General features: G+C 36.5%; 1 protein-coding gene across 2 annotated transcripts in view; it reads left to right on the forward strand.

Annotated features, from left to right (window-relative positions):
• Positions 1-3,899: 3,899 nt before the first annotated feature.
• The window catches only part of LOC125278140 (pleckstrin homology domain-containing family G member 3), an 81,257-nt gene continuing 58,693 nt past the window's right edge, over positions 3,900-26,463 (forward strand). The window contains exons 1-3 of one of the 2 annotated variants that reach the window (XM_048206983.1): positions 3,900-4,129; positions 14,126-14,211; positions 20,518-20,584. In XM_048206983.1, the coding sequence (XP_048062940.1) occupies positions 20,536-20,584 (49 nt within the window). In that variant the 5' untranslated portion in view covers positions 3,900-4,129; positions 14,126-14,211; positions 20,518-20,535. The remainder of the gene's footprint in view (positions 4,130-14,125; positions 14,212-20,517; positions 20,585-26,463) is intronic. The other variant, XM_048206982.1, reaches the window with a different exon arrangement.

Raw genomic sequence — 26,463 nt, forward strand, 5'->3', positions numbered from 1 at the left:
ATTGAATCATTTTCCTGTTTATCCCTGTAAAGCTGCTTTGAAACAATCTGTATAGTATAAAGCACTATATAAATAAAGGTGACCACTTGACAATTAGTAGTTTTCAGTTACTGACTTGCATGGGGGACATGGAGGGCAAAACAACCTTAGAACTGCAGCACAGGCCTGTACATTTTCCATCTCAAAAGAAAAACAAACATGTGAACAAAATGCAAGTTTTGGGCACTTGTGATCCATATATAGCACATACTGCATTATTTCACTCACTAGACAGTTGGATATTTTAAAACGCTTAAGGTGAAAAACACTTAAGGTGACTTAATGTACTAAATCAGCATTTAATTTCTATTTCTAAAAGTTATGAGATTGTGCTAACCTAAATATTAATCAACTGGTAGACCTCGTTATGTTTGGTAGACAGCACAATAGCGACATCTATTGGCAGTAACGAGTCTCAGTTGGCAGTAAAATAGCTACCTGTACTAGAGGACATGATAAAAATAAATCAAAAAGCAGAATAAAACGTTATAAAATGGACAGAACATATGCTTACAGGACAATCAGCAATAAATTGAATTTAGTGAACTTTTCCATATAAGTACTAACGTTATAACGGGCAAAAATAGGGCATAAGAAAATGGGCCCATTGCTGTTGCTTGAAAGTTGGTTGCAATCATCGGCTACGAAGAGATTAAAAGGGAATCTAATTCTTATCTTTGTTCATATAGCTGCAGAAAACGCGTGTGATGATGACATCACATGGAACCTGTTACTTTTCTTAGCGCTTATCATAATGGTCTTATCACATTTGTTTTATAGATGAGGATTTTTATTGAATATTTTATACATATTGTTGACACAAATTTACATTTGTATGTCAGATACTTTGGAAATAATAGATTAAAATGTATACATTTACAGTATTCGTATACAAACATGTAATTGTTTCAGTGTACAAATAACAAGAACGCTAATAATAATGAATGGGCATCAGTATGAGACTTCAAGCGCCCCCTTGAGGAAAGATTTCCTGCATAATTATGCATATTTCCTTGAATACTGACCTGGTTTCTTTCTTGTCCACTAGAAGACACAATTTCTCCAATATAAAAGTTATAGCCAATCACCTCCATGTATGCTATGTACTGTATGTTGAAAGCTAGTGTTTTGTCACAATTCACAATCATGTTTGTAATAATTTTGTAATAATTAAAAGTATAAGTACTAATCATTTTTTTCTCACTAGGATTGTATATCATAATAAAATTACATTAAAATTATAACATGCCAGTGACCTTTTCTGTTGTTATGTCTTGTATTTTTTTTTTTTTTAATTTTTTAATTTTATTTTATTTTTTTGTTAACTTCTAACTTAATTCTTCACCTTGAATTACTTGATCGACACAATGGTTTTAGACAAAAGCCAAACATCCACCCAATGTTTCCATGGAATCTGTCACTTCAAAGCAAGTCCTGACTTGTTCGGTCTTGTCTGAAATGTCTTAACTAAGAAACCAGCCATTATAATATCATCATTGATCTCTCAGTGACCATACTGAATAACAAAGCAATCTGAATTAAAGGATAATATTTGACTCTCAACTCAAAGGGATAGTTCACCCAAAAATGAAAGTTTTGTCATCATTTACTCACCCTCAAATTGTTCCAAACCTGTATGAATTTATTTCTCCTGCTGAACACAAAAGAAGATAATTTGAAGAGTATGGGTAACCAAACAGTTGATGGACCCCATTGACTTCCATAGCATGGAAAAAAGAAATACTATGGAAGTTAAGGGGGCCGCATCAGCTGTTTGGTTACCAACATTCTTCAAAATATCTTCTTTTGTGTTCAACAGAGCAAAGAAACTCACTTTAGTCAGAACAACCTGAGGGTGATTAAATGATAACAGAATTTTCATTTTTGGGTGAACGATCCCTTTAAATATCAAGGTTAATTTATTCATTAGGGAGTGGCACCTTTTATAAATTTAAAACACCACCAAAACACTGTATAACTCAGATCAGGGCAGCGTTTCCCAAAAGCATCGTAAGCTTAAGTTGATCGTAGCTCCATTGAAACCAATGGAGCTACGATCAACTTAGGCTTACGATGCTTTTGGGAAACGCAGCCCAGGTTGATAACGTTCACGTGATGGTTGTCATTCTTTTTCACCCTGTTGTTCCATTTTTCTTTTGCTTGATTTTTTTTGGCCAGGATATGTGCATGCTGATTTGTCATACAATGAGGCAGGGTCTAAGGTTTCTGAAATACCAGTATGTTTACATTCTTACTTTTATCGATTCCCTAAAATGAGCGAAAGTGTGTTCTTTAAACAGATTTCCTTTCTTAGTGTGGGATGTTTTGTTGTTTGCCATGAGTCATGTAAGAATTAACTTCAAGACACATAGTCTTCCAGTTTTTCTGGTTAAGGACAGTGTTGACGTGGGAACAGAATTCATACACCTGTCCAGCTGGTTGCGTTGGTTGACAAACACGTTTGTGGCATGTCTTGGCGTGTTTTGTTTTAATGTTCATCTTAATAATGACATATTTGTAGACTGTCATGTGAAAAGACTATATATTTATAACATGAGTAAAATAACGGTTGCGTAAGAAAGCTGTGATGGTTGTTAAAGGTACAGTTCACCCAAAAATGATCCCATGATTTTGTCACCCTCAAACCATCCTAGGTGTATATGTGTATATATCTTCTTTCAGACAAACACAATCAGAGATATATTTTAAAAAATATCCTTAGTCCTCCAAGGTTTATAATGGTTGTGAATGGCTGCCCAAATTCTCTATATGTCATGACATAGTGTAGAACGTCATGGCATTGTGTACTACATCGCAGAAGTTAGCGCTTTTTGGACATATGTCGAATGCATATGGCTGCCGTGCTGGAAGCTCGTTATTTTACTTTATAAAGTTTTAAATAAGGATACTTGTCTTACACAAATGCATCGTTTCACTTCAGAAGGCCTTTATTAACTCCCTGGAATCGTATGGTTTCATTTTTTAATGAATGGATGCATTTTTTTGTCTTCAGAATTTGGGCAGCCATTCACAACCGTTATAAACCTTGGAGGACTAAGAATATTTTTTATCTCCGGTCATATACACCTGATGGCTTGAGGGTGAGTACATCATGGAATAATTTTCATTTTTGGGTGAACTATCCCTTTAAGATGACTCATGAGACATACTTCCTGAGTTTTATCTTTCATTAAAGCATAAACTTTTGCATCATGCATTTTTTTAATCCCAAGAGTCATAAATGTCTGTTTGTCAATCTATACATAAACGTTAGGACATTAAAGGGACATGGTGCCATTTGTGCCTGAAAATTTCAGTTGCTACTTTCTAAAAGTGTCAGAAAGTTCAAACTTTTATTTTTAAAGTTGGAAAAGTGACATCTCAACAGGGTTGAACTAAACACCAAATCAATCAATCAATCAATCAATCAATCAATCAATCAATCAATCAATCAATCAATCAATCAATCAATCAATCAATCAATCAATCAATCAAAACAACGTATAGTGAAAGCAGAATGTTTTAATTTAAAAGCTACATTCAGGTCTGTTTCATTTCTTTATTCTAATTAACCCATTAAAATGTAATGATGATGAATAATGTGGACATGCAAATTGAAATATTTAAAAAGAAATTAAAAAATAAAATTTTAACAATAAAGAAATAGTATGCTATAAATATGAATAAACTATTAAAAATCGTAAAAAAGTAATTTATTTAAAGTAACTAATTACTGTTCCAATACAGTTAAGTAATTATTATCGTATGCTCTGGTAAAAGAATTTCATGAGCGCGCAAACGCACATCGACACCGACGCGCACACGTCCTTAAACAGACGCGCATGCGCACTCGTTGACTTTCGAAAAAAGCGGAGTGTTACAGGAGGCGAACATGATCATGCTGTCATCATTACAGCTACAAGCAACAAACGGGGGAGTTTGAGCAGGACAGCCTTTTTTTATTGTCCTTTTGTACCTCGACAAGTCTTTTTTTCGTGCCACAGAGCCTTTGTTAACATAAATGCAACTTTATCACGGACTGTTTGGCTGACGTCTTTCGAAGCTTTTAAACTTTATTTCCCTTGAATTGGTAAGTGCTTGTATGAGCTATACCTTACGTTCCTAAACTTTATTTTATGTTAACGGTTTTAGTTTTTATCATGCTTTCATTTTGTAAATGTGTAAAAATGAAGTTATCTACCTCCACTGATGTTTTCCGGGAGGAATGTAAAGTATGTGGGCATTGTATTCACAAGCAAACTGCAAAAGTTGAAAGTGTGCGTTAAATGCCATATGTTCGTCACCCGAAAGCGACAGTCACTTGGATTGTGGATGACAGCTTCGATAATAAATATTTGCATGTTATATACGCTATATATTTTATTCTTTTAACTCACCTCTTAGTTTAAACCTTTGATGAGATGATTTGAAGCTTTGAAAAAGGGGTTGAAAATAAGACGATTTAAAAACCTTGACTGACTAGATATAGACCTATATGCAGCTCTGTCGAACAAGAATATAGGCTATAGCATACACACAGTGTGGATCAAAAGTCTGATACAATATTGAACATTTTAAACAGAAAAGTTGTGATGTAAAATCAAGTATTGCCTATATTTCAAATTCTGCACTAGGTTACTCATCAAAAGAACTATTTCCTCTCTAGTAGATTAAGCAGACACTTTAGCAGAAAAACCACAGAGGTAGAAAAACCTCTGATCGGAAGACTTGCCACAGCCTATCAGTCTATCAAACAAGATAACAGTTGTTTCACAAGTTTCTACAGGAAAGAAAACAGATCTGCAGGAAGACCTTCAGTTGTATAATGCATGTAAAAGATACATTTCAGCCAGAGAATTGTGAAAGAGGCAGGATTTGTGACTCAATCTCTGAGGAATGTTCTCAGTTATTAGGACATCTTTACAAATATAAAGCTCCTGCCAGTTTTTATCATGTCACTATGGGCTTTGTACATTTCATTATGTGTGGAAGATGCAAAAAATTCCTTGAACTACCATTAAAGCTCTTTTACCCACCTTCACTGCTAGGCACATTTGTGCGTCTACTGGCTGTGTCTAAGGCTATGTCTACATTAATCCAGATACATTTTTCCAAAAGTTTCTCATCCACACTGAAATGTCGGGAAACACTAAGTTTACCTGACTGTGCATGTGTAGAACCTCATAAAAGATGATACAGACAGAACAGACGTAATCAAGTTTTCATGCTATTCTTCTGGAAGGATTATTTAGCAAAATATCTCACCATTCACTGATTCGTCCAGGTCACACTCAACCACCATTATATGTTCAGTCTAAAATGTAACTGTCCTCATGTTTTGCCACAGGACAAATGAATTGCAGGACTGTGATATTTAGAGTGAACAAAGTAAGATGTCTTTAGCAACAATGTGAAAGTGAATAGCACATAACATGCTCAATACTGAGATATCTGACAGTACAATGTACACATGACATGACTAAACATGCGTCATCATTTTCGAATACCTCTGTTTTCAAAGTCCACGCTACAACGCAAAAACTGCGTTTTCAAATGTATACATTTCCCGTTTTCAACAAGTTCAATTTTCGCAGGCCAAAACGGAGAGAAAAAGATGATGTTCAAGACGTTTTCAAACAAAAACGTATTAGTGTAGACAAGACCAAAAAAAATGTGGTCAGCTGCCTACCTAGCAGCATGTTTGGGCATCTTTAGTTATGAGTAGCCAGGCGTTTAACTTGTCTGGTCTTTGTTGTAGCTTATTCTGGTGAAGACCTGCCCATTTGACAGGAAGCAACCAACCACAGGTTGTTATAGTTGTATGTTGAGTTTAGTGGAGTTTATCCAGTGATCAGTGATCAGATTGTAGCCAGCACTTGTTATTTTATGTGCACCAAATGTTCAAGTCCAGATAAGCTGTGAGCTGAGGTGATGCAGAGTATGTCTAAAGCCTCTTACACACAGATATTTTGAAAAAAAATCTGGAAAAGTTGTTCTGTTATTGCAGACTTTTGTTCATTCACACTACTAGAGATTTTCATTAATCTGTGGTCTTATTCACATGCATCCCAGACAGTCCTGTAAAGTGTGACATCTTATGTACTTGTCAAGTAAACCTGCTCTTTCATCACTACCACACACATCCCCTACAATTTTCAGGAATAAATGTCCAGTCTGAATGTAGCTTGTGATGTTCTCAAATCCTGTCTAGGTAGTCAGCTGATTAGGTTTGAGAACCAGCCACTGGTTCTTGGCACTAACAGGTTGGGGAAGTCTTTGTTAATGGGTCCCATGTGAGAGTGTGTTAAACCTGTGATAGAATTGTAGACTCACCCAGTTCCTTTTCCAGTCCTGCCTGTGGCTGAGTTCCAGACAGCTTCTTTCATTTCCTGATCCTGGACAGATAAGGAAGTAACACTCTGTTTAAAAATTGCACTTGTCTCCAGTTTGTAGGCAAATCCTTGCTTAAAGAATCATAGTTTTTTTAATGTTGTTGTTTTACTCCTGTTGTTTTTTGAAGTTACCATAGATACCATAGATAATGAGTGGTTAGAAATGGGTCAGTGGTCCAAAAGATGCAGTACTGGGTTCCTGTTATTACCACAGTTTGTCTTTTTTATCACCAGGGCAACTTGATGTCACTAAACAAACTCTGTTTATTGACTAATATTTGCCTTAGCCTGATATTGGAGACTTGTTATTTGACTGTTAAATCTGCTGCTCTTTGAAATACACAATCAGTCAAAGGTTTAGACATACCTTTTCATTCATTATTATCACTATTTTTCTCCTGTATACAATAAGAGTAAATCAAAGAGTCATCAAAACAATGAAATCATACTAGTGGATGTTTGGTAATTATGTAGTGGACAACAATTATGTTATTTATTTAAAGGAGTTCCCATGTATACTGGGCACTTTTTAGGCAAGGAAACCATTTCAAATAAGGACATTTATATGTAGTTTATATGTAGTTTATATTTTACAGTTTACACCATTGATTCTCAATTCTGGTCCTGCTGATTATTCATCTCTGTGTGATGATGTTACAGGGTGCGAATTAATGCATTTTGTGAAGTGATTTTGAGATTTGAAATTCAGAATCAGTTTTTTAAACTAACTACAACTTATTTTAAACATTTACAGTGTACACCTTCATATAAAAAGGTCTTTAGGATCATGAGAAACAAAAATTCTACCAAAGATGCCCAAATCTTTGACTAGTGGTGGTATTTATGTTTGTATTGGCTGTGTCAGGTTTTCTGAGCTATGACCAGACCACTGAAACACAATCAGCGGAAGTACAAACAATAGGATGGTGTTTGGTCTTCCTTAACCCTTCCATTTCTGTGGATTCATTGTTAAAATGGCTCTATAATGCTGAACCTTAACCACAGCAAGCTGTTTGGACTGCTTGGAACAAAGTTCCTCAGTTCAAAGAAAGGGATTTGACAGTACCTCAAACTAAAGAAATGTTCATTTAAATTAATTTCAGGGTGATAATAATATTTGGTTTTAGGAAGAAGCCTAAGCTAGAGAAGAGAGTTTATTATTGATTTTTTGCTTTTAAGGTGATTGATTTTTGTTTTTTTAGACCTACTATAGAGAAGACTTGCGTGGCGACCTTTTCACAGATGGACATGAAGGTTGTGTGCCTGTTGTATTCGCTGTATTCGTCCAGTCAATGTTATTGACCTCATAAATGCATATAAGATTATTAACCTGGGGTTTTACTGATGTACAGTGTAAAATCTTGAATAAATTTTTAAAGTATGAACAGTGTGAAACTTGAAACAAACATAAAAATTAAGTTTAACCAGGGTTTAGAACAGGGTTCTCAAGTCTGCCCCTCGAGATCCTTCCTGCAGATTTTAGCTCCAACCCTGATCAAACTGTAGTTTTCTAGTAATCCTGAAGACCTTAATTAGTTTGTTTGGGTGTGTTTGATTAGGGTTGGAGCTAAACTCGGCAAGAAAGTGGATCTCCGGGGGGCCCGAGTTGCCCACCCCTGGTTTAAAATTACCCTGGGTTAACAATTTCAAGTGTAAAAATCCAAATATGAAGGAAAATATGAAGCTCGTTTTATGCCTGAGAGTTCATAAGGGAACTATTAACATATCAGGGAATTGGCAATATAATAATAATAATAATAAAACAAACAAAAAAATCTCTGAAATGTAATAAAATTAAAGACAAAACACAAGTGGATATGCAAAGATGTTTTTAACATTACTTAGATCCACCTTTTTTTTTCCTGAATGCGTAAGTCTGGCCTGACTCTTAGCGGAATTATCCTTTATGATTTCTGGTCTCTGGTGTTTCTAGTTAAATTAGCATATCCAAGTTGATATGAAAATGGTTTAAAAAGCACATGGCTCCATAGTACCATAACTTTACAGGGTCGCATTGACCGTCTTTTGTCAGAGCCTCACTCGTCAACGTTTAATGAGTGCATAGATTACATGAAGCTGCCTGAAGTTAGCTACATTGAAAAGAGATGGGTGCTCATATACAACATACAGCTCCTGATCGGGTGAATTTCGAGGCGGGTTATGTCCTCAAATTGATAAGAGTGCACATATACTTGTTATAGGGAGTATTTTAACTCAAGTGTTACAAGCCATGCTTGTTTTCTCTTGCCAGTCTTTGGCATAAAATTGCAAGGAAAAGCGCCGCATATGGACATTCTTTTCAGATTTGCTGATGCTCAAAACACGTACTTTCCAAGAATTTCTTCAGTTTATTGCTGCTGTTGTTGTGGCAGCAGTCAACAACAGCACAGCTAAAGCTTTTTAGTAATGTTCAAAAAGTTTCTGTTTAAATAATTCAGTCACTCTTTTTACCTTGTTTTAACAATGGGTTCCTAAGGAGACTGTAACAGGACAGCATCCAAACGGAAGTTAGAATCCATCATGGCGGTGCTCATCATTTGCTCAGGAAAAAGGTGGATAGCTGAAGTTTGGAACTCCCGATTTATAAATTGCTACAAAGTAATGTAAATGGTCATTATACAGTGCTCTCCACAATTATTGGCACCCTTAGTAAATATGAGCAAAGGTGGCTGTGAAAATAAATCTGCATTGTTTATCCTTTTTATCTTTCATTCAAAAAATTCACAAAATTCTAACCTATCATTGAAGTAAAACAATTGAAAATGTGGGGGAAAAGCTCATTATGAAATAAATGTTTTTCTCTAGTTCACGATGACCACAATTATTGGCACCCAATTATTGCAACTTCCTTTTCCCAAGATAACAGCTCTAAGTCTTCTTCTACAATGCCTGGTGAGTTTGAAGAACACCTGACAAGATATCAGAGACCATTCCTTCATACAGAATCTCTCCAGATCCTTCGGATTCCCAGCTCCATGTTGGTGTTTCTTCTCTTCAGTTCACTCCACTCATTTTCTTTAGGGTTCAGGTCAGGGGACTGGGATGGTCATGGCAGAAGCTTCATTTTGTGCTCAGTGACACATTTTTGTGTTGGTTTTGATGTTTGTTTTGGATTTTATCTGTTAGTATTTGATAGAATCCATGATGCCACGTCCAGGACCTCCAGCAGAAAAATAGGCCAACAACATTAAAGATCCAGCAGTATATTTAACCGTGGGCATGGGGTACTTTTTATCCATGTGTGCACCAAACCCATCTGGTGGGTTTGCTGCCAAAAAGCTCTTTTTATTTTTTTTTTTTAGTTTCATCTGACCATAGAACCCTAAGTCCCTTTTGCAATTCCAGTCTTGTCTGACACTGAATATGCTGGAGATTGTTTCTGGATGAGAGCACAGGATTTTTCTTGAAACCCTCCCGATCAACTTGTGGGGATGTAGGTGCTGTTTGATAATTATTATTTTTTTAGGCTTTCTGAGACTCAAGACTCAACTAATCTCTGCAATTCTCCAGCTGTGATCCTTGGAGAGTCTTTGTCCACTCAAACTTTCCTCCTCACCATGCATTAGGACAATATAGACACATGTCCTCTTCCAGGCAGATTTGTAACATTTTTAGTTGATTGTACCTCTTAATTAATGCCCTGATAATAGAAATGGTGATTTTCAATGCGTTCGCTTTTTTCTTACAGCCATTTTCTATTTTGTGTAGCTCAACAATGTTTTGCTGCACATCAGAACTATATTCTTTGGTTTTTCCCATTGTGATGAATGATTAAGGGAATTTGGCCTTTGTGTTTACACATAATTGTACTCCTGTGGAACAGGAAGTCATGGCTGGACAATTTCATGCTCCTAGTCACCCTGGTATGCTAAAAAAATTATGAATATGAATGGGAATATACTTCAGAGATATTTTACTCATAAGAATTTCTGGGGGTGTCAATAATTGTGGCCAACATGTATTGGAGAAAAACGTATATTTCATAATGTGTGTTTCCCTCCAATTTCAATTGTTTTACTTCAATGATAGGTTAGAATTTTGTGAATTTCTTTGAATGAAAGATCAAAAGGATAAACAATGCAGATTTATTTTCACAGCCACCTTTGCTCATATTTAACAAGGGTGCCAATAATTGTGGAGGTCACTGTATCATAGTGCATCCCAAACCTGTCCTGGAGTCCCCCCCACCCCATCACCACCACCACCACCACCACCACTGCAGATTTTGGTTACCCAATTCAGGTCTTGCAGTCTATATATATATATATATATCAATATATGTGTGTGTGAGTGTATTTCTGATTTCAACTTTAAAACTTGCCGTCTCATCTTTGGACACTGCAAGAAAACACATTTCTTATCTATGAAAACTTATTTAAACATAGCATTAAAAAAATGTGTGAAATATATCACGAAAAAAAACAACAACTTGAATTGCTCTGTTTGTAAGTCGTCCCTTCGTGAAGATATTCAGTTGCTCACTTTCGTTTGGAACACCCCTACAAACACCCCTTCTCGAAGTCTCCTTCTCGAAGTGCCCTTCAAAGGCGCAAAAATGCCGTTTGGAATTTGCCCAAAATGTGTATAAATGGGCGGTCTCCAGGAGAGGTTTGGGCATGACTAGTGCATCAGCTTTCTTGGAAGCAGTGATCATGGCTGTATGTAAACATGCTGAGAGATGTCTATCTGTGCTTATTTTAGATTTCTGCGTCTATTTATCCTGTGAAAATCACTTCCTCTGTTAGTTACCAACCTTCAGTAACTGTACTGGACAGAATTCCTTGGAAGCTTAACACCCCCTGTCATGCTGTCTGCTTTCTGTTTTCTGCACTGAGGCAGCTGTCAGATAAAAAAAAAAAAATTGTAAATAAAAAAATGGCAGAGCTGGGCACATATTCTCAAATATACAGTAAGTGCAATAGGTACCAAGAAAGTTGTTCCTTGTGGTAAAAATGTAGTTAACCACATTAGTTGACATGAACTAAAGCTAAGCAATACGTCTACAGCATTTATTACTTTTAGCTAGCCTACAATTGAGGTCAAAAGTTTACATACCCCTTGCAAATTATGCAAAAATGTTAATCATTTTAACAAAAAAAGAAGGGTCATGAAAATTGCATTTTATTTTTTATTTAGTACTGTCCTGAATAAGCTATTTCACATAACAGATGTTTACGTAAAGTCCCTAAGACAAAAAAAAATAGCTTAATTTATAAAAATGACCCAGTTGACCCAAATGAAAGTTTATATACCCTTGTTTCTTAATACTGTGTGTCGTTACCTGGATGATCCATGACTGTTTTTGATGATCCATGATTGTTTTTGATGATCCATGACTGTTTTTGTGACTTTGTTTTTATGATGGTTGTTCTTGAGTCCCTTGATTGTCCTTAGCATTTAAACTGTGCTCTGCTCTTTAGAAAAATCCGCGATGTCCTGCAATTTCTTTGATTTTCCAGCATCTTCTGCATATTTGAACCCTTTCCAACAATGACTGTATGGTTTTGAGATCTATATTTTCACACTGAGGACAACTGAGGGACTCGAACACAACTGTTACAAAAGCTGCAAACATTCACTGATGGTCCAGAAGAAAACACGATGCATGAAGTGTCGGGGGGTGAAAACATTTTGAATTGGATGAATAGGATAAATTGTACTCTTTTGTCCTCTGGGAAACATGTAAGTATCTTTCGTAGCTTCTGAAGGGCAGTACTAAATGAAAAAATATGATCTTTAAACAAAATATGGAAAAATTGCACATCATCTCCTTGTTCAAAGGTTTTCACCCCCCTAACTCTTAATGCATTGATTTTCCTTCTGGAGCATCAGTGAATGTTTGCAGCTTTTTAAAAAGAAACAGTCATGGATTATCCAGGCAATGACACACAGTATTAAGAATCAAGGGTATGTAAACTTTTGAACTGGGTAATTTTTATAAATGCAGTTATTTTTTGTCTTGTGGACTTTATGTAAACATTGTTATGTGAAATAGCTTATTCAGGACAGTACTAAATAAAAAATAACATGTGATTTTCATGATCCTTCTTATTTTGTTAAAATTATTAACATTTTTGCATATTCTGCAAGGGGTATGTAAACTTTTGACCTTAGCTGTAAGTTCTACATTTACTAATACATTATTAAAATCAAAAGTTGTATCTGTTAACATTAGTTCATACACTGTGAACTAACATGAACAAATATTCAACAATTGATTTTTTTTATTAACTAAACATTAACAAAGGTTAATAAATGCTGTAAAATATATTTCTCATAATAAATTAAGGTTAACTAATTAATTAAATAATGTTAATAAATGAGACCATATTGTAAAGTGTTCCCATTTAACAACACTTGAGAAAATTATTTTCAAGTTTTTATTATCTCACATTTAAAGTATATCCAGGTCAAAGGAGTGACAACCTGTTCAGCAGAAATGCAGCTAATTTCATTGGTTAAGTTTACAGTGATGGGTAGGTTTAGGGATCAGTGTTAGGCAATCACTGTGATTGACATGACCAATAAAAACTTTCCACTGAACTGGTTTGTGGAAAATATCACGCACAACAGTACATTCTCTGAATTCAATCACAAATATGTTGCTGTGTCTTCTTTCTAAGGCTGCGCCCTCAGGAAGTCGCATTTGTCGGCCGCATACTTCATTGAGGTTGCCTCATTTTGGAAAAGTAACCATTATATTGCAAAGTAAGAAAGAACTTACAATGATTTGTGCCTCATGCAGAATAAATCAATTTTATAATGTTTACTTTTCTGAAATGAGACATCTTTGATGACATATGTGGCCAACAATTGTGACCTCCGGAGGACGCAGCCTTTGAAATAAGACACAGCATTGGAGTACTAGTTGTGTTTGATTAGAAAAACATGCTGTTGGGGGTTTTCCAGGATCAGGTTGGGAACTGCTAAGTGGGGGACCCCAGACAACATTCACACATTTTGCTCTTATCATTAGTTCTTTAAGGAATACAATCTGTCCTACTTTGTCTGACTGGGAAGGCCAAGTTTCTGAAAACCTGTGGTTGTTGATATGTAGATGTAGGCAGTCATGTTGATGTTTTGGGTTTCAGGATTTTCAGAGTGAGACCTCAAATGGTGTGCTTGTGTTATTCTGAGTTAATAAGTTCAAGTAGTTTAATGCAAGGCTTCTGAGGGAACACAATCACATTATATGATGAACAGATTTAACTTAGTTCATTTATTTTATTCACATATAAGCATTGATCAGCAGGACCCAATCTTAGTGCATATTAAAATATGGTAAAAGGAAGCTCAAATGTTCTTGTTTGATGTGCAAGAACCAACAAGTTTTGTTCTTGCATATCACGTAATATTCACATACTTAAAGCTTGGTTTTATGTATGTGCTTTGTTCAGTGTTCATATTTGAATAAACAGGTTACATGCTAGACTAAAATTTGTATCCTGTAATGACATTATTGCATATAGATGAAATTTTAGTTTATTGCCTTGTTGCACGCCAATATTTGTTATTTGTGTATCTTCTTGTCAATATGCATAGGTTAGTGTGGTGTCACATAGAGGCTCCCAGAATAGGCCCTCTTGTATCTGTGCTTTGCCTTGTCATGTGATCTGGCACTGGGCTGTGAGGGGCTGTTTGTTCATTGTTGTTCTCCAGCTGTGTCATTTAACCCCTATCCCTCTTTTTTTTAGCCAAGTCTGAAAACAAGATTTAGTTTCTTATGTCTCCATGTCACATCATGCCTGCTTTTCGGAGCTTTAGGAGTCACTTCAACATGGTAAGTCTCATCAGCATTTCAATGGGTATGTTTTTAGAAAATCAACCTAAACTTATAGTTATCTCTGCATGTAAAGAATGGATAGGTGAAATAGATGGAAACCACAGAAGCAGATAGAGTTTATCTCGCCATCACAAAATGTCACCCTCAACAAATCACTATAGGCAAACCAGATTTCAGAGAGGAAAGAGTATACCCTTCCACAGCGTTTGAAACCTTGGTCTTGTGAGCTAAAAGTAGTAAATTGATTTATGGCTCATTAACGTTGTAGCAGATTTAAAAGATGGGAATTTTGGAAATCCCCTACAGTATGATAGGAAAATGTTTTTTTTTTTTTTTTTTTGGATTTGATTTAGATTGTGATCTGTAACCTAACCAGTGCTGTAGGCAAGCATTAATGATTCAGGGTAGCTACAGGCTGTATGACCATGCATAAATGTATGTTTGTTATGGGTTATGTTATTGCCTATGTTATTGGTTAAAACATAAGTTTATGACTTTAGCCATGACACCAAGACAAGTCATGATTATAGCTGTATAGCCTTAATCACTGACATGTTACTGTAAGGTCTGAATTATTAACTGAAGCTTGAAGCAAAGCTTTGCATTGCCATAATAAATGATTACAACATAAATGTTAACATTATTTGTCTTATCCCAGCCTAATACACAGAGACAACTAAACAATGTTTTAAAGTATTATTTTCAATGATCCTTTTCATGAACAAAAAAGACGCAGTTTGAGTGTGTCATTGTTGCAGTCATTCATCTTAAATGCTGAGGGGTGTAATTTCAGTGATGAAAGTGGCGTGAAACAGGAATTTCTAAAAACAAAGGTTGTTTTCAAACAAATTTCCTGAACAGTCCCACAGTCTGCCATTGGCCTAATAGACAGATACTGTAGTCCTGCCTCAGAATGGCTCTGTTTGGCTGGTCTGGATGTTTAAACAAACAGAACAGTGTTTTAATAGCATGACAGAGCCACAGTGTTTATGCTTTCTGTTTGCACTTCTCAATTAAGCTGGGATATTACAAAGTATTTTAATAAAAAAAAAATGATACACTTCTCCTTTAAGGTGGCTAAGGATGATGGCTTTTTGTGATAACCTACAGTACTTGGGGGATAGTTCACCCAAAAATGAACATTTTGTCATCATTCACACTCATGTCTTTCCAAATCCATAAGACTTTTGGGTAACACTTTATTTTACAGTGCCGTAGTTACACGATACTACATGTACTTACTATAGTAATAACAGTAAATTATGCATAATTACAAGTAACTAACCCTAAACCAAATCCTAACCCTAACTGTAACTCTATAGTAAGTACATGTAGCTAATTAATAGTACTCAGTACTTATTTGAGTAATTACAATGTATCTACAGCACTGTAAAATAAAGTGTAACCGACTTTTGTTCGTCTTTGAAACATATAAGATATTTTTTAATAAAATGTGAGAGGAGGGACTGAGTTCATTTACCCAAAACTTTGACTCTTTGGATAATTCAGAATGTCAAGGTGAATGTAATCAAGTGCTTTATTCCATGTCTTCTGTAGAGACACAATCATTTTATATGATGAACAGATTTATTTATACTTGAAATGCGAGAACCAGTCCGGTTTGTTCTTGCGTGTCAAGCAAGTATGGTAGAGCTTCCATTTACCATATTTGACATGCTCTATGTATGTGTTTTTCAGTGTTTATGAATAAAATCCTCTGTTCATCATACAAAGTGATTGTGCCTCTTAATAATAACCTCTATTCATATAGATTACTTTTTCAAGTATTTCCAGAGCGTAAAAGTTTTAAGTGAATGGACTTTTTGAGTGAAAAGTTTTGAGTGGAGGGACAGAAATCTCATTCATTAAAAACATCTTCAATTGTGTTTTGAAGATGATCAAAAGTCTTATGGATGTCAAACAACATGAGGATGAGACTGATGACAAAATTTTCATTTTTGGGTGAACTATCCCTTTTAAGATAGGGTGTTAACAAACCATTGACTGGGTGTAATCTTCCAAAACAGTTACATAATAGGTAAACTACTTGGCCAAAGGTATGTAGACACCACCTAATTAACGGATTTGACTATTTCACATACACCTATTACTTACAGGTGTATAAAATCAAGTATACAGCCATGCAATCTTTATGATGTACCTTTTTGCTCCTGTGAAAGTCATGCAAGCATGTGTTGTCTTGCAAGGCACAAAACTAGACAAATCCTAATTATCAGTACACTTTCCAAAATGGCTTAAATGCAGAATTTACTTTATATACATTTGTATTCTGTATGTGTGCATCACACAACGTATGGAAATAAACAAGATTTAAATTGGATGAGAAAAAAGGAAAGTATGTCTGAAAATACAAATTTACCTCCTCTGGCAAAACTAATCCTGTTGGAATAGGACTACAGTTTAGTTTTGTTGACCATTTCAATTTCTCTCCCTGACCCTTACAATTAAACAAGCTGATTTTGCCACTGCACCTTCAGTACATATCATTGTTGTATGTTATTGAGCTCATGATTGTGGTGTCAAAAACATTTTTATGTTCATAATTTAAGTAAATGGTCTGGATGGACTGGAAATATTTTTGCTAGGTAGAGCATGAAGACATGAAGAAATTATTTCAAGTATTTTAAGAATTGTGGTATGACGTTTTACTTTGATGTTGACTTTTTACTTTGAAGATTGATGTTGACGTTTGTGGATTATCATTTTTATGTTAGACATTATGCAATACTATAGTATTAAAGTGGGGTAATAGGCTTTGGTTTCAACATGTAGAGGTCAGATCACAGCTGTGTGCTGATCCAAGCAAAGCTTTTGACCCTCAGTGTCAGACAGTAGAAGGAAATGATGAATGGAGACTGGAAAGCATCATAGCCTTTATTGTGCTTGTGGAGGAGGAAAATGTTTCAAGAGGTACTTAGATGCTGTGGCTGTTTTTTTATTTTATTTTATTGGCTGGACTGCAGATGAATAGTTCAGAGTAATGTGTGCATATATGTGAAGCCATATAATAGATGAGCAAGCTTAGTCCCACAGAAGTAAATAAGAGAAATGAAGTGTCTTTTTTTTTTTTTTTAATCTTTCTCCTATCCCAATTTAATATTTAGAGACATCTATTACTAAACCATTTGTAGGTTAATTTCTTTTAACATTGTAAATGCCGTGTATCTATGGTACCATAGAGCATTGCTGTGATGGTTTGAGCAGTCAAACCAAAATTACCTCACTTAATGTCATCAGTTTAGGACAGTACTAAAGTGTCCCCTGTCAAATGAGGAGGTGCATTCTGAAGGAATGTTGTATTTTATGGACTGATAGATGAAAAGAAAGTTGAATTTATTAATATTCACAGACAACAACATACAGTATGAGCACTTCTTTTTCACCAAACGAACACCTTGCCAGTATGCACACACCTGTGAGCGCATATCATTTGAATTTTATATTACAAGTTGCAATGTTTCCTGGCGACCATAAACAATGAACAATTACACTTTTCATTGGCACATTGCAATGCAAAAAACTAATGGTGATCTGTCAGCTTTGATATTCTTCATAATGACTGACTCACTGACTGTTTAAATGTTAACAATATCTACATTTTTCTCCATATTGTGTTCCAAAAACACAAAACAAAAAAACCTATTTGATTATACTAAGATTAAACAAGTGGACTTTAGTTCAAACCAATCAAGCTAGTGTTCCTTCACTTCCATATGGCTCAAATCTCTTTTGGCAATGGTGACATAAATACATATGCTGACTGTTGACCAGTGCTGCACAGGTCAAACAAATGACCACATGAAAGGATAAATGACAAGGATGTTCTGGTTGGCAGGATCATTTGTTTCTAAGGAAATGGTAACTGGGTGTGGGATCCTAATGTTCCTTTAGTTTTATGGCCTGTCCTGAACCAAAGGAAATGGATTTATTTTCATAGGTCCATCATAGGCCTAAGTGTGCTGTTGGTGCAGTTATTGCTTGCATATTACTATGAAACAACTTTCTATATATTTGCTTTAGTGAATTAAATCCTTAACAAATGACACTGTGAGAAAAAAATGAATATAATGTCAACATAGAGTGTATCTGAGTCCTAGACAGTCCTAAGAAAACTATTAGAGAGTTTAGGAGCCAGGTAGGAAAGGATCTACCTCCTTTTGTGGATTTTGAAATTACTATCAACAGACGATAATTTTGCAACTGTAGTGGTTGTGATGGATTATAACACTATGAAAGACTGCATAAGTAATGTGGAGCTGGGCCATTCAAGGCTTTGTAAGTAATTTGCAAAATTTTAAAACTGGACAATGCGGTAGCCAATGTAGAGACGATAATATTGGGCTGATTCTAGTTAGGATGTTTCTTGATTCTTCTTGAACCAGCCGGGGCTTATTTACCATCAGGACATTCACCCAGTAGCACATTACAATAATCTAGTCTGGAGGTTATTAATGCATTAATAAAGTTTAGCATTGTTTTTGAGATGAAAGAAGGCCTTTCTATGAACATTAGCAATGTGACCATTAAAAGACAGTGCAAGCGTAACACCCAAGGGCCGGATTCACGAAAATCTTCTTAAGAAGGAAGTTAAGAAAATTCTTAAGATAAATTCTAAGAAGTTCGTAAGAATGTTACTAAGTGCAATTCTTGGAAAGTTCTCAAATATTTTCTTAAGAACATCTACATTTTTTCTTAAGAAGAAAATTAAAGGCTTTGTCATTTGATTAAAGGTGGGCATTACTGAGCTTCATAAGACTCGTCGAATGAAAAAACACCTCAAAGCCTGTCTTGCACTGTTTTGCACTGCTTGCAGATTAATCATAATAAGTGCACAGACTATTTTTTGTACAACTGGCTTGATAGGAGTTAATCACTCAATTATTCCCATTTATTTGCGTCTTTCTTGCTTTCTCTCTAGAATGAATGCGTCTTGTATCTTTGTGCTGCCTTGCTAGTTCTAGCTATAGTGAACGCATCGTACATATATGCATTCATTCTAGTGATTTTCCTGATTGATCTGTGTCACTTCAGATTACTTGTCAACATTCCTGTTACTAGTAATATGTATTATATGTAGTGTTTTGTTGTAATGCTATATATGTGAAACAACCCAATAAATTCATTAAATATCCTATCTTTGGGATTTAAGACAGGTTAGAGGTTATCCTAACTTTAAGAAGTTATTTATGATGATTTTTAACATTTTAACCTTTTAACATTAACATTCTTTTCAGGAATATGAATACTTGAATACTAAATTTTATCTTAAGAACATTCTTAAGTAAAAAGTATTTGGGAACAAAAAATATTCTTTTTTTTTTTTTTTAAGTAAGAAAATAAGAAGAAAATAAGCAAGAAAAAACTAATTAAGAATATTTCATGAATGTGGCCCCAGGTTCTTAAAGGGTTAGTTCATCCAAAAATTAAAATTATGTCATTAATGACTCACCCTCATGTTGTTCCAAACCAGTAAGACCTCCGTTCATCTTCGGAACACAGTTTAAGATATTTTAGTGACGTCAGCAACGTCACTGTGGAGTCGTAAACGCAGATTGACAACAGACCCGGAAGAGAAGACAATGCTGGATAAAGTCGTAGTTTTTGTTATTTTTGGACCAAAATGTATTTTCGATGCTTCAACAAATTCTAACTAACCCATTGATGTCACATGGACTACTTTGATGATGTTTTTATTACCTTTCTGGACATGGACATTATACTGTACATACTGTACATTTTCAATGGAGGGACAGAAAGCTCTCAGACTAAATCTAAAATATCTTAAACTGTGTTGCGAAGATGAACGGAGGTCTTACGGGTTTGGAACGACATGAGGGTGAGTCATTAATGACATAATTTTCATTTTTGGGTGAACTAACCCTTTAACTGCAAAGAATGACAATAGTACAACCATGAGATACATATTATATTCTAGCGTCTTTTGTGTAGTGGCATTTGGTTCTAAGGTTAAAAACTTCATTGAAGTGCCTCTTTGGTTCATGTAGAAATAAAAAGCTGGGTGTTGTTAGAATATCAATGATAATGATAATGTTTCCCAAGGGAAGAACAATGGAAAAAATCAGGGGGCCTTACCTAACTTGTTTGAGCTGACATCTCATTTAAACAAAATCATAGGAGGATCTAAACTAAACAAAATCATAGGAGGATCTAAACAGTTTAGGATCTAAACTGCCCACAAATGCCAATGTGATTCTCAAGCCTATCCTACAGAATGTTGAATCTGCATGAGATGTTCACATCTTATTTTTCTCTGATTTACAGGAGTGAGGCCTCAGTGCCATGCCAGAGAAATCCCATAGCACAGCCCATGACGTCCCAATGGGTGAAGGTAAGACACCACCTCTCCTCTGTGTAGAAATTTTGGAGTAAAACTTCTCACAGCCAGAGCAAACATTTAATTCATTACTCATCACAATTCAACTTTGATGTACTTTTGGATAAGATCATCATCATTATTCCATATTTTTGCAGTACAGAAGGCAAATATCATATATACAGGTCCTTCTCAAAAAATTAGCATATTGTGATAAAAGTTCATTATTTTCCATAATGTAATGATAAAAATTAAACTTTCATATATTTTAGATTCATTGCACACCAACTGAAATATTTCAGGTATTTTATTGTTTTAATACTGATGATTTTGGCATACAGCTCATGAAAACCCAAAATTCCTATCTCAAAAAATTAGCATATTTCATCCGACCAATAAAAGAAAAGTGTTTTTAATACAAAAAAAGTCAACCTTCAAATAATTATGTTCAGTTATGCACTCAATACTTGGTCTGGAATCCTTTTGCAGAAATGACTGCTTCAATGCGGCGTGGCATGGAGGCAATCAGCCTGTGGCACTGCTGAGGTGTTATGGAGGCCCAGGATGCTTCGATAGCGGCCTTAAGCTCATCCAGAGTGTTGGGTCTTGCGTCTCTCAACTTTCTCTTCACAATATCCCACAGATTCTCTATGGGGTTCAGGTCAGGAGAGTTGGCAGGCCAATTGAGCACAGTAATACCATGGTCAGTAAACCATTTACCAGTGGTTTTGGCACTGTGAGCAGGTGCCAGGTCGTGCTGAAAAACGAAATCTTCATCTCCATAAAGCTTTTCAGCAGATGGAAGCATGAAGTGCTCCAAAATCTCCTGATAGCTAGCTGCATTGACCCTGCCCTTGATAAAACACAGTGGACCACAGGGTTTCCGCGGGGTCTTAAAAAGTCTTAAAAAGTCTAAAATTCTGAACTTTAAATTTAAGGCCTTAAAAAGTCTTAAAAACGGCCAGATTTTCATCCGAGGTCTTAAATTTCATTTAGTCAGGTCTTAAATTTTTTACCCATTTCCAGAAACGCTACCTGCTGAAAGTTATTACAAAGTAGCAAAAAAGTAGCGAGTCGTAGTTCTTTCTGGGGTATATTGGTGTTGGTATATACGCGGTGATAAAACTACAAATCCCGTGATAAATGCAATACCTGCCCGCGAAATACGTCTGCGTCTCCTCAGAGTTTGTTAACGTTCGGCTACGTGTGGAAAATGGGAAAGTGTACTTTCAACGAGACATGGCTAGATCACAGCGATTTCTGCTGTTGGTTACAAGCGATACCCAGCTCCAGGTACGAGGCTCACTGCAAACTTTGCAAAAAAAAAAAAAAAAAAAAAATCAATTAGAGAGTCTGGGTGTGAAGCGGTGTAAAGGCGCTGGAGTCACACGCCAGAGCGGAGAAACACAAGCTAGCCGCAAAATCCCTTCAGCGGACTCGGCCAATTAGCCTCACCACTGCCGTCGTCCTCCTCAATGCCTGGTTCCTCCGGTCTCCAGCGCAATATCATCACAGCTCCGTCGAACAACCTTCGGGGTACTTTTGGAGCGACTGACACATCGAAAGCCGAGGTGATTTGTATACTACACACGGTGACTAAACAAACACTAACGTTACTCATTTAATAGCAACAGTGAGATTAGCGATCTCTTCCAAGTGATGTTCCCTGATTCAGTAATCGCGAAGCCGTTCTCTTGCGGGCCCAACAAGATCGCTTATGGCGAGATTTGGATTGGGGGAGTTTATAAAGAGGGAATTGATTCGTACTCTTACCGGGCCGTATGTCGTAACGTTCAATGAAAGCCAAAATCAGACCACCAGGCCATTGTTCTGGAACAATGGAATTGTTAAGTCGAGGTACCTGGGCTCACAGTTCATGGGACAGTGCGGGACACACACACACACACACACACATACATATATCAGATAATCCATGTTAGATAGATACTCTAATTATCCCGAGGTATCTATCTATCTAAAATGGATTATCTGGTGTGAGTGTGTGTGTGTGTGTGTGCTACATTGGTTGTTACATGGGTTGGAGTAGCCTGTTCAATCTTTATTAGGCTATTAATATGCTGTTTTGTAATGTAAATAAATATGAGATGAAATCTATTCTATTTGAGGGCAAGTTTGTTTTAGCCTGTTTCATTTTGGGCCTAAGGTTTTGGGCATTTGGCACATTGATGTGTGTGGAAGGTTACTAATGTGATTGCTTTATCTGTAAATTAAATTAATGCTTTTTCAATGACTGAATTCATTGAAATAAAATGATTTTTTCAGAATTTCTTTGATTTGAATATTTTTTGGTAATGCGTCGTGTAGGTCTTAAATTTCAATCTTTATGGTCTTAAAATGTCTTAAAAAGGTCTTAAATTTGACTTACTGAAACCTGCATAAACCCTGGACCAACACCAGCAGCTGACATGGCACCCCAGACCATCACTGACTGTGGGTACTTGACACTGGACTTCAGGCATTTTGGCATTTCCTTCTCCCCAGTCTTCCTCCAGACTCTGGCACCTTGATTTCCGAATGACATGCAAAACTGAGCAACAGTCCAGTGCTGCTTCTCTGTAGCCCAAGTCAGGCGCTTCTGCCGCTGTTTCTGGTTCAAAAGTGGCTTGACCTGGGGAATGCGGCACCTGTGGCCCATTTCCTGCACACGCCTGTGCACGGTGGCTCTGGATGTTTCTACTCCAGACTCAGTCCACTGCTTCCGCAGGTCCCCCAAGGTCTGGAATCGGTCCTTCTCCACAATCTTCCTCAGGGTCCGGTCACCTCTTCTCGTTGTGCAGCGTTTTTTGCCACACTTTTTCCTTCCCACAGACTTCCCACTGAGGTGCCTTGATACAGCACTCTGGGAACAGCCTATTCGTTCAGAAATTTCTTTCTGTGTCTTACCCTCTCGCTTGAGGGTGTCAATGATGGCCTTCTGGACAGCAGTCAGGTCGGCAGTCTTACCCATGATTGCGGTTTTGAGTAATGAACCAGGCTGGAAGTTTTTAAAAGCCTCAGGAATCTTTTGCAGGTGTTTAGAGTTAATTAGTTGATTCAGATGATTAGGTTAATAGCTCGTTTAGAGAACCTTTTCATGATATGCTAATTTTTTGAGATAGGAATTTTGGGTTTTCATGAGCTGTATGCCAAAATCATCAGTATTAAAACAATAAAAGACCCGAAATATTTCAGTTGGTGTGCAATGAATCTAAAATATATGAAAGTTTAATTTTTATCATTACATTATGGAAAATAATGAACTTTTATCACAATATGCTAATTTTTTGAGAAGGACCTGTAGTTTATCATGAACTTCTTTCCAATTAATAATTTTTTGTTGTTTAGAAGATGTGTTAACTTTTGACCATCATGTTGCAGTGAATTCTATAGAATATTAAATTCAGTCCAAATCATTTACCATACATTGATAGAGTTGCACCAGTTGGCTGGTTAGAATGGTTCCCCTTCTGGTAGATGCTGTAACACAATAAAACAGATTTTCGAGCACTGAAATGACTAGAGTCATCATCTCATGTGAGTGTACATCATTCGTTGATGTGTTAGACACTTTAAAGGGGTGATGAACTGAGAAATCACATTTTCCTTGAGCTTTTGACATATAAAAGGTCATCATACTATAAGAATATGCTGTAAGTTTTAGAGCTGAAAACTTCCTTGTTAGCCAAGCTTTTATTGACACCAGACCCAGCAAATGACAGGATTTTCAAAGTGGGGATCTGTGACATCAAAGGGCAGCAAGCACCGCCTCGCAGAAGAAGATCAGCGCCTATTTCATCACTGCCTGTTTAGCCCTGCCCACCGATTTGCGCATGACATGCAATAGAATAGATAGCCTAAAGCCCTATTCGGACGGGATTAGTTTTACGTGGGGAGGTGGAGTAAAGTAATTTTACCTCAGGATGTCTGTAATATTAATTGGCCAATTCGCACGGGACAAGACATCTCCGTAAAACTAGCAGAAGTGGGAGGGGTAACGCGATTTATGCACCGCTGTCACCTCCCTGTCGTCATGTGGGTATACGTTGCTTCCTGATACGATGTGCGAAAACACATATAATCTAAATATATAAACTATAAATAACAGTTAGGTCTGATTTATTAATTAAATTCTGATTGGATTATGATGGTAATAGGCACTTAGCTAAAGATAAAATTAGTTTTGTGCCTCTGACAATTGCTTCGATCTTCTTTTTGCTCTGAATGGTATGTAGAAAATACTTGAGGATTGCCACAGACTTGTCCCACCACCTACAACACAAATGAATGTTTCTTCAAGTGCTTCCATGCTTGAAAAATGCGCAGAAAACTACTTTTAAACAGGAAATGATGGAATTTTACCGTACATATTTACAGCGGGTCTATTCGAACAGGATTAGTATTACCTGAGGTAATTTTTCCGGACCTTTTTACAGAAGGTAAAAGTCCCGTAATCTTTACTGACAATGTCCGTAATGATTACCGAGATGGCACATTCGGACGGGACTAAAATCACTAAGAAGCTCTGGTAATAATTACTTTACCCCCACCTCCACATTTAAAACTAATCCCGTCCAAATAGGGCTTAAGTAACATAGGCCTACGTGGTGCTAAACCAGATCGAGCTACCAAGCAATAAACATGCCGCTGAGGATTACAAAATATTGTGCAGTGCCTGGACTCGACAGTAATGCAACATGTAAATAACTGTGTTAATTCTAATGCCTGATCTGATATGTAATGTTTCATGTACAGTCAGATGTTCTTTGTCTGTATGTCAGTAAATCAAACCCATGACTAAACGTCAACTTGCATTGTTTCTCTTAGTAAGATGAAAAAAATCTATTATTTAACGGTGATTAAATTATATAAAGAAAGCGATCAAAGAAAGCTCCCTTTGCAATCGTTGGAGCAGCGCGCGCTGAAGCTGTCAATCAAACAGCGCAAGTTTATCAGTGACTGACGCAAAAACGTACTCGCTTACAAACGTAACCTTAGTTCCCTGAGATATTGAACGAGTACTGCGTATGGGGAAAAACTCCTTTTTTTCCTTGATACTGAAGCCTTTTTCAGTAACGCAGTGTAACTGCACGGCCATTGGTTCAAACTGGAAAACTTTTTGAACCAATGACAGTGTGGTGGAGCTGCGCGAGCCTATGGCGAGTCTGGCTATATAAGCAAGCATTTCGCCATAGGATTTCAGGTCAGTCGACTGAAGCGACGACACTAAGGCCCAATCCCAATTCTATTTTATACCCCTTCCGCTTCCCCTTACCCCTTCCCCTTGCCCCTTGAAACAGAGTGTCAAGGGGTAGGGCTGAAAATATTCCCCTAAGAAATGGGACACCACTACTAGACCGTTACACGTCATCATAAGTCGTCGCTAGCTCCTATGTCATAGATGCGCCGATGTTTATCACACACTTCTAAGATGCCATCAATAGCTGTAGTGATCTCTGTTGCTTGGGCGACAGCTATTTTTACTATTAGTGCACATATCTCACAGTAATCAGGCACAAGCAACATAAACGTTTAACAGATGACTCACTCCCAAAGTTGTTTTGCTGTGTATTTCGATTTCAAGAAACGCTGCTCGTTTTCTGCACGAAAACGTATGAGCTTGCGTGTTTCCTCAGGAGTCCCTACATACAATACTGATGAATAAGCACGCAAACTGAATGCACTTTTTGTTTATATCATGTAACGTACACGTATTTATGGACGTAACCACAACAAAACAATACATTAATCAGGCATGCGGCAAAAAGACAAGTTAGCTGCCACCGGATTTGAATTTATGTTGTCAAATCAACGCGGGTTTCAATAAAATATAAAAAAATATGTTGTGGAACTATCATAAAGTAAAAAACAGTAGCGAACTTTTTTCATAGCGATTT

This window comes from Megalobrama amblycephala, linkage group LG11, assembly GCF_018812025.1.
Source record: "Megalobrama amblycephala isolate DHTTF-2021 linkage group LG11, ASM1881202v1, whole genome shotgun sequence".
In the NCBI taxonomy this organism is placed as follows: domain Eukaryota; kingdom Metazoa; phylum Chordata; class Actinopteri; order Cypriniformes; family Xenocyprididae; genus Megalobrama; species Megalobrama amblycephala.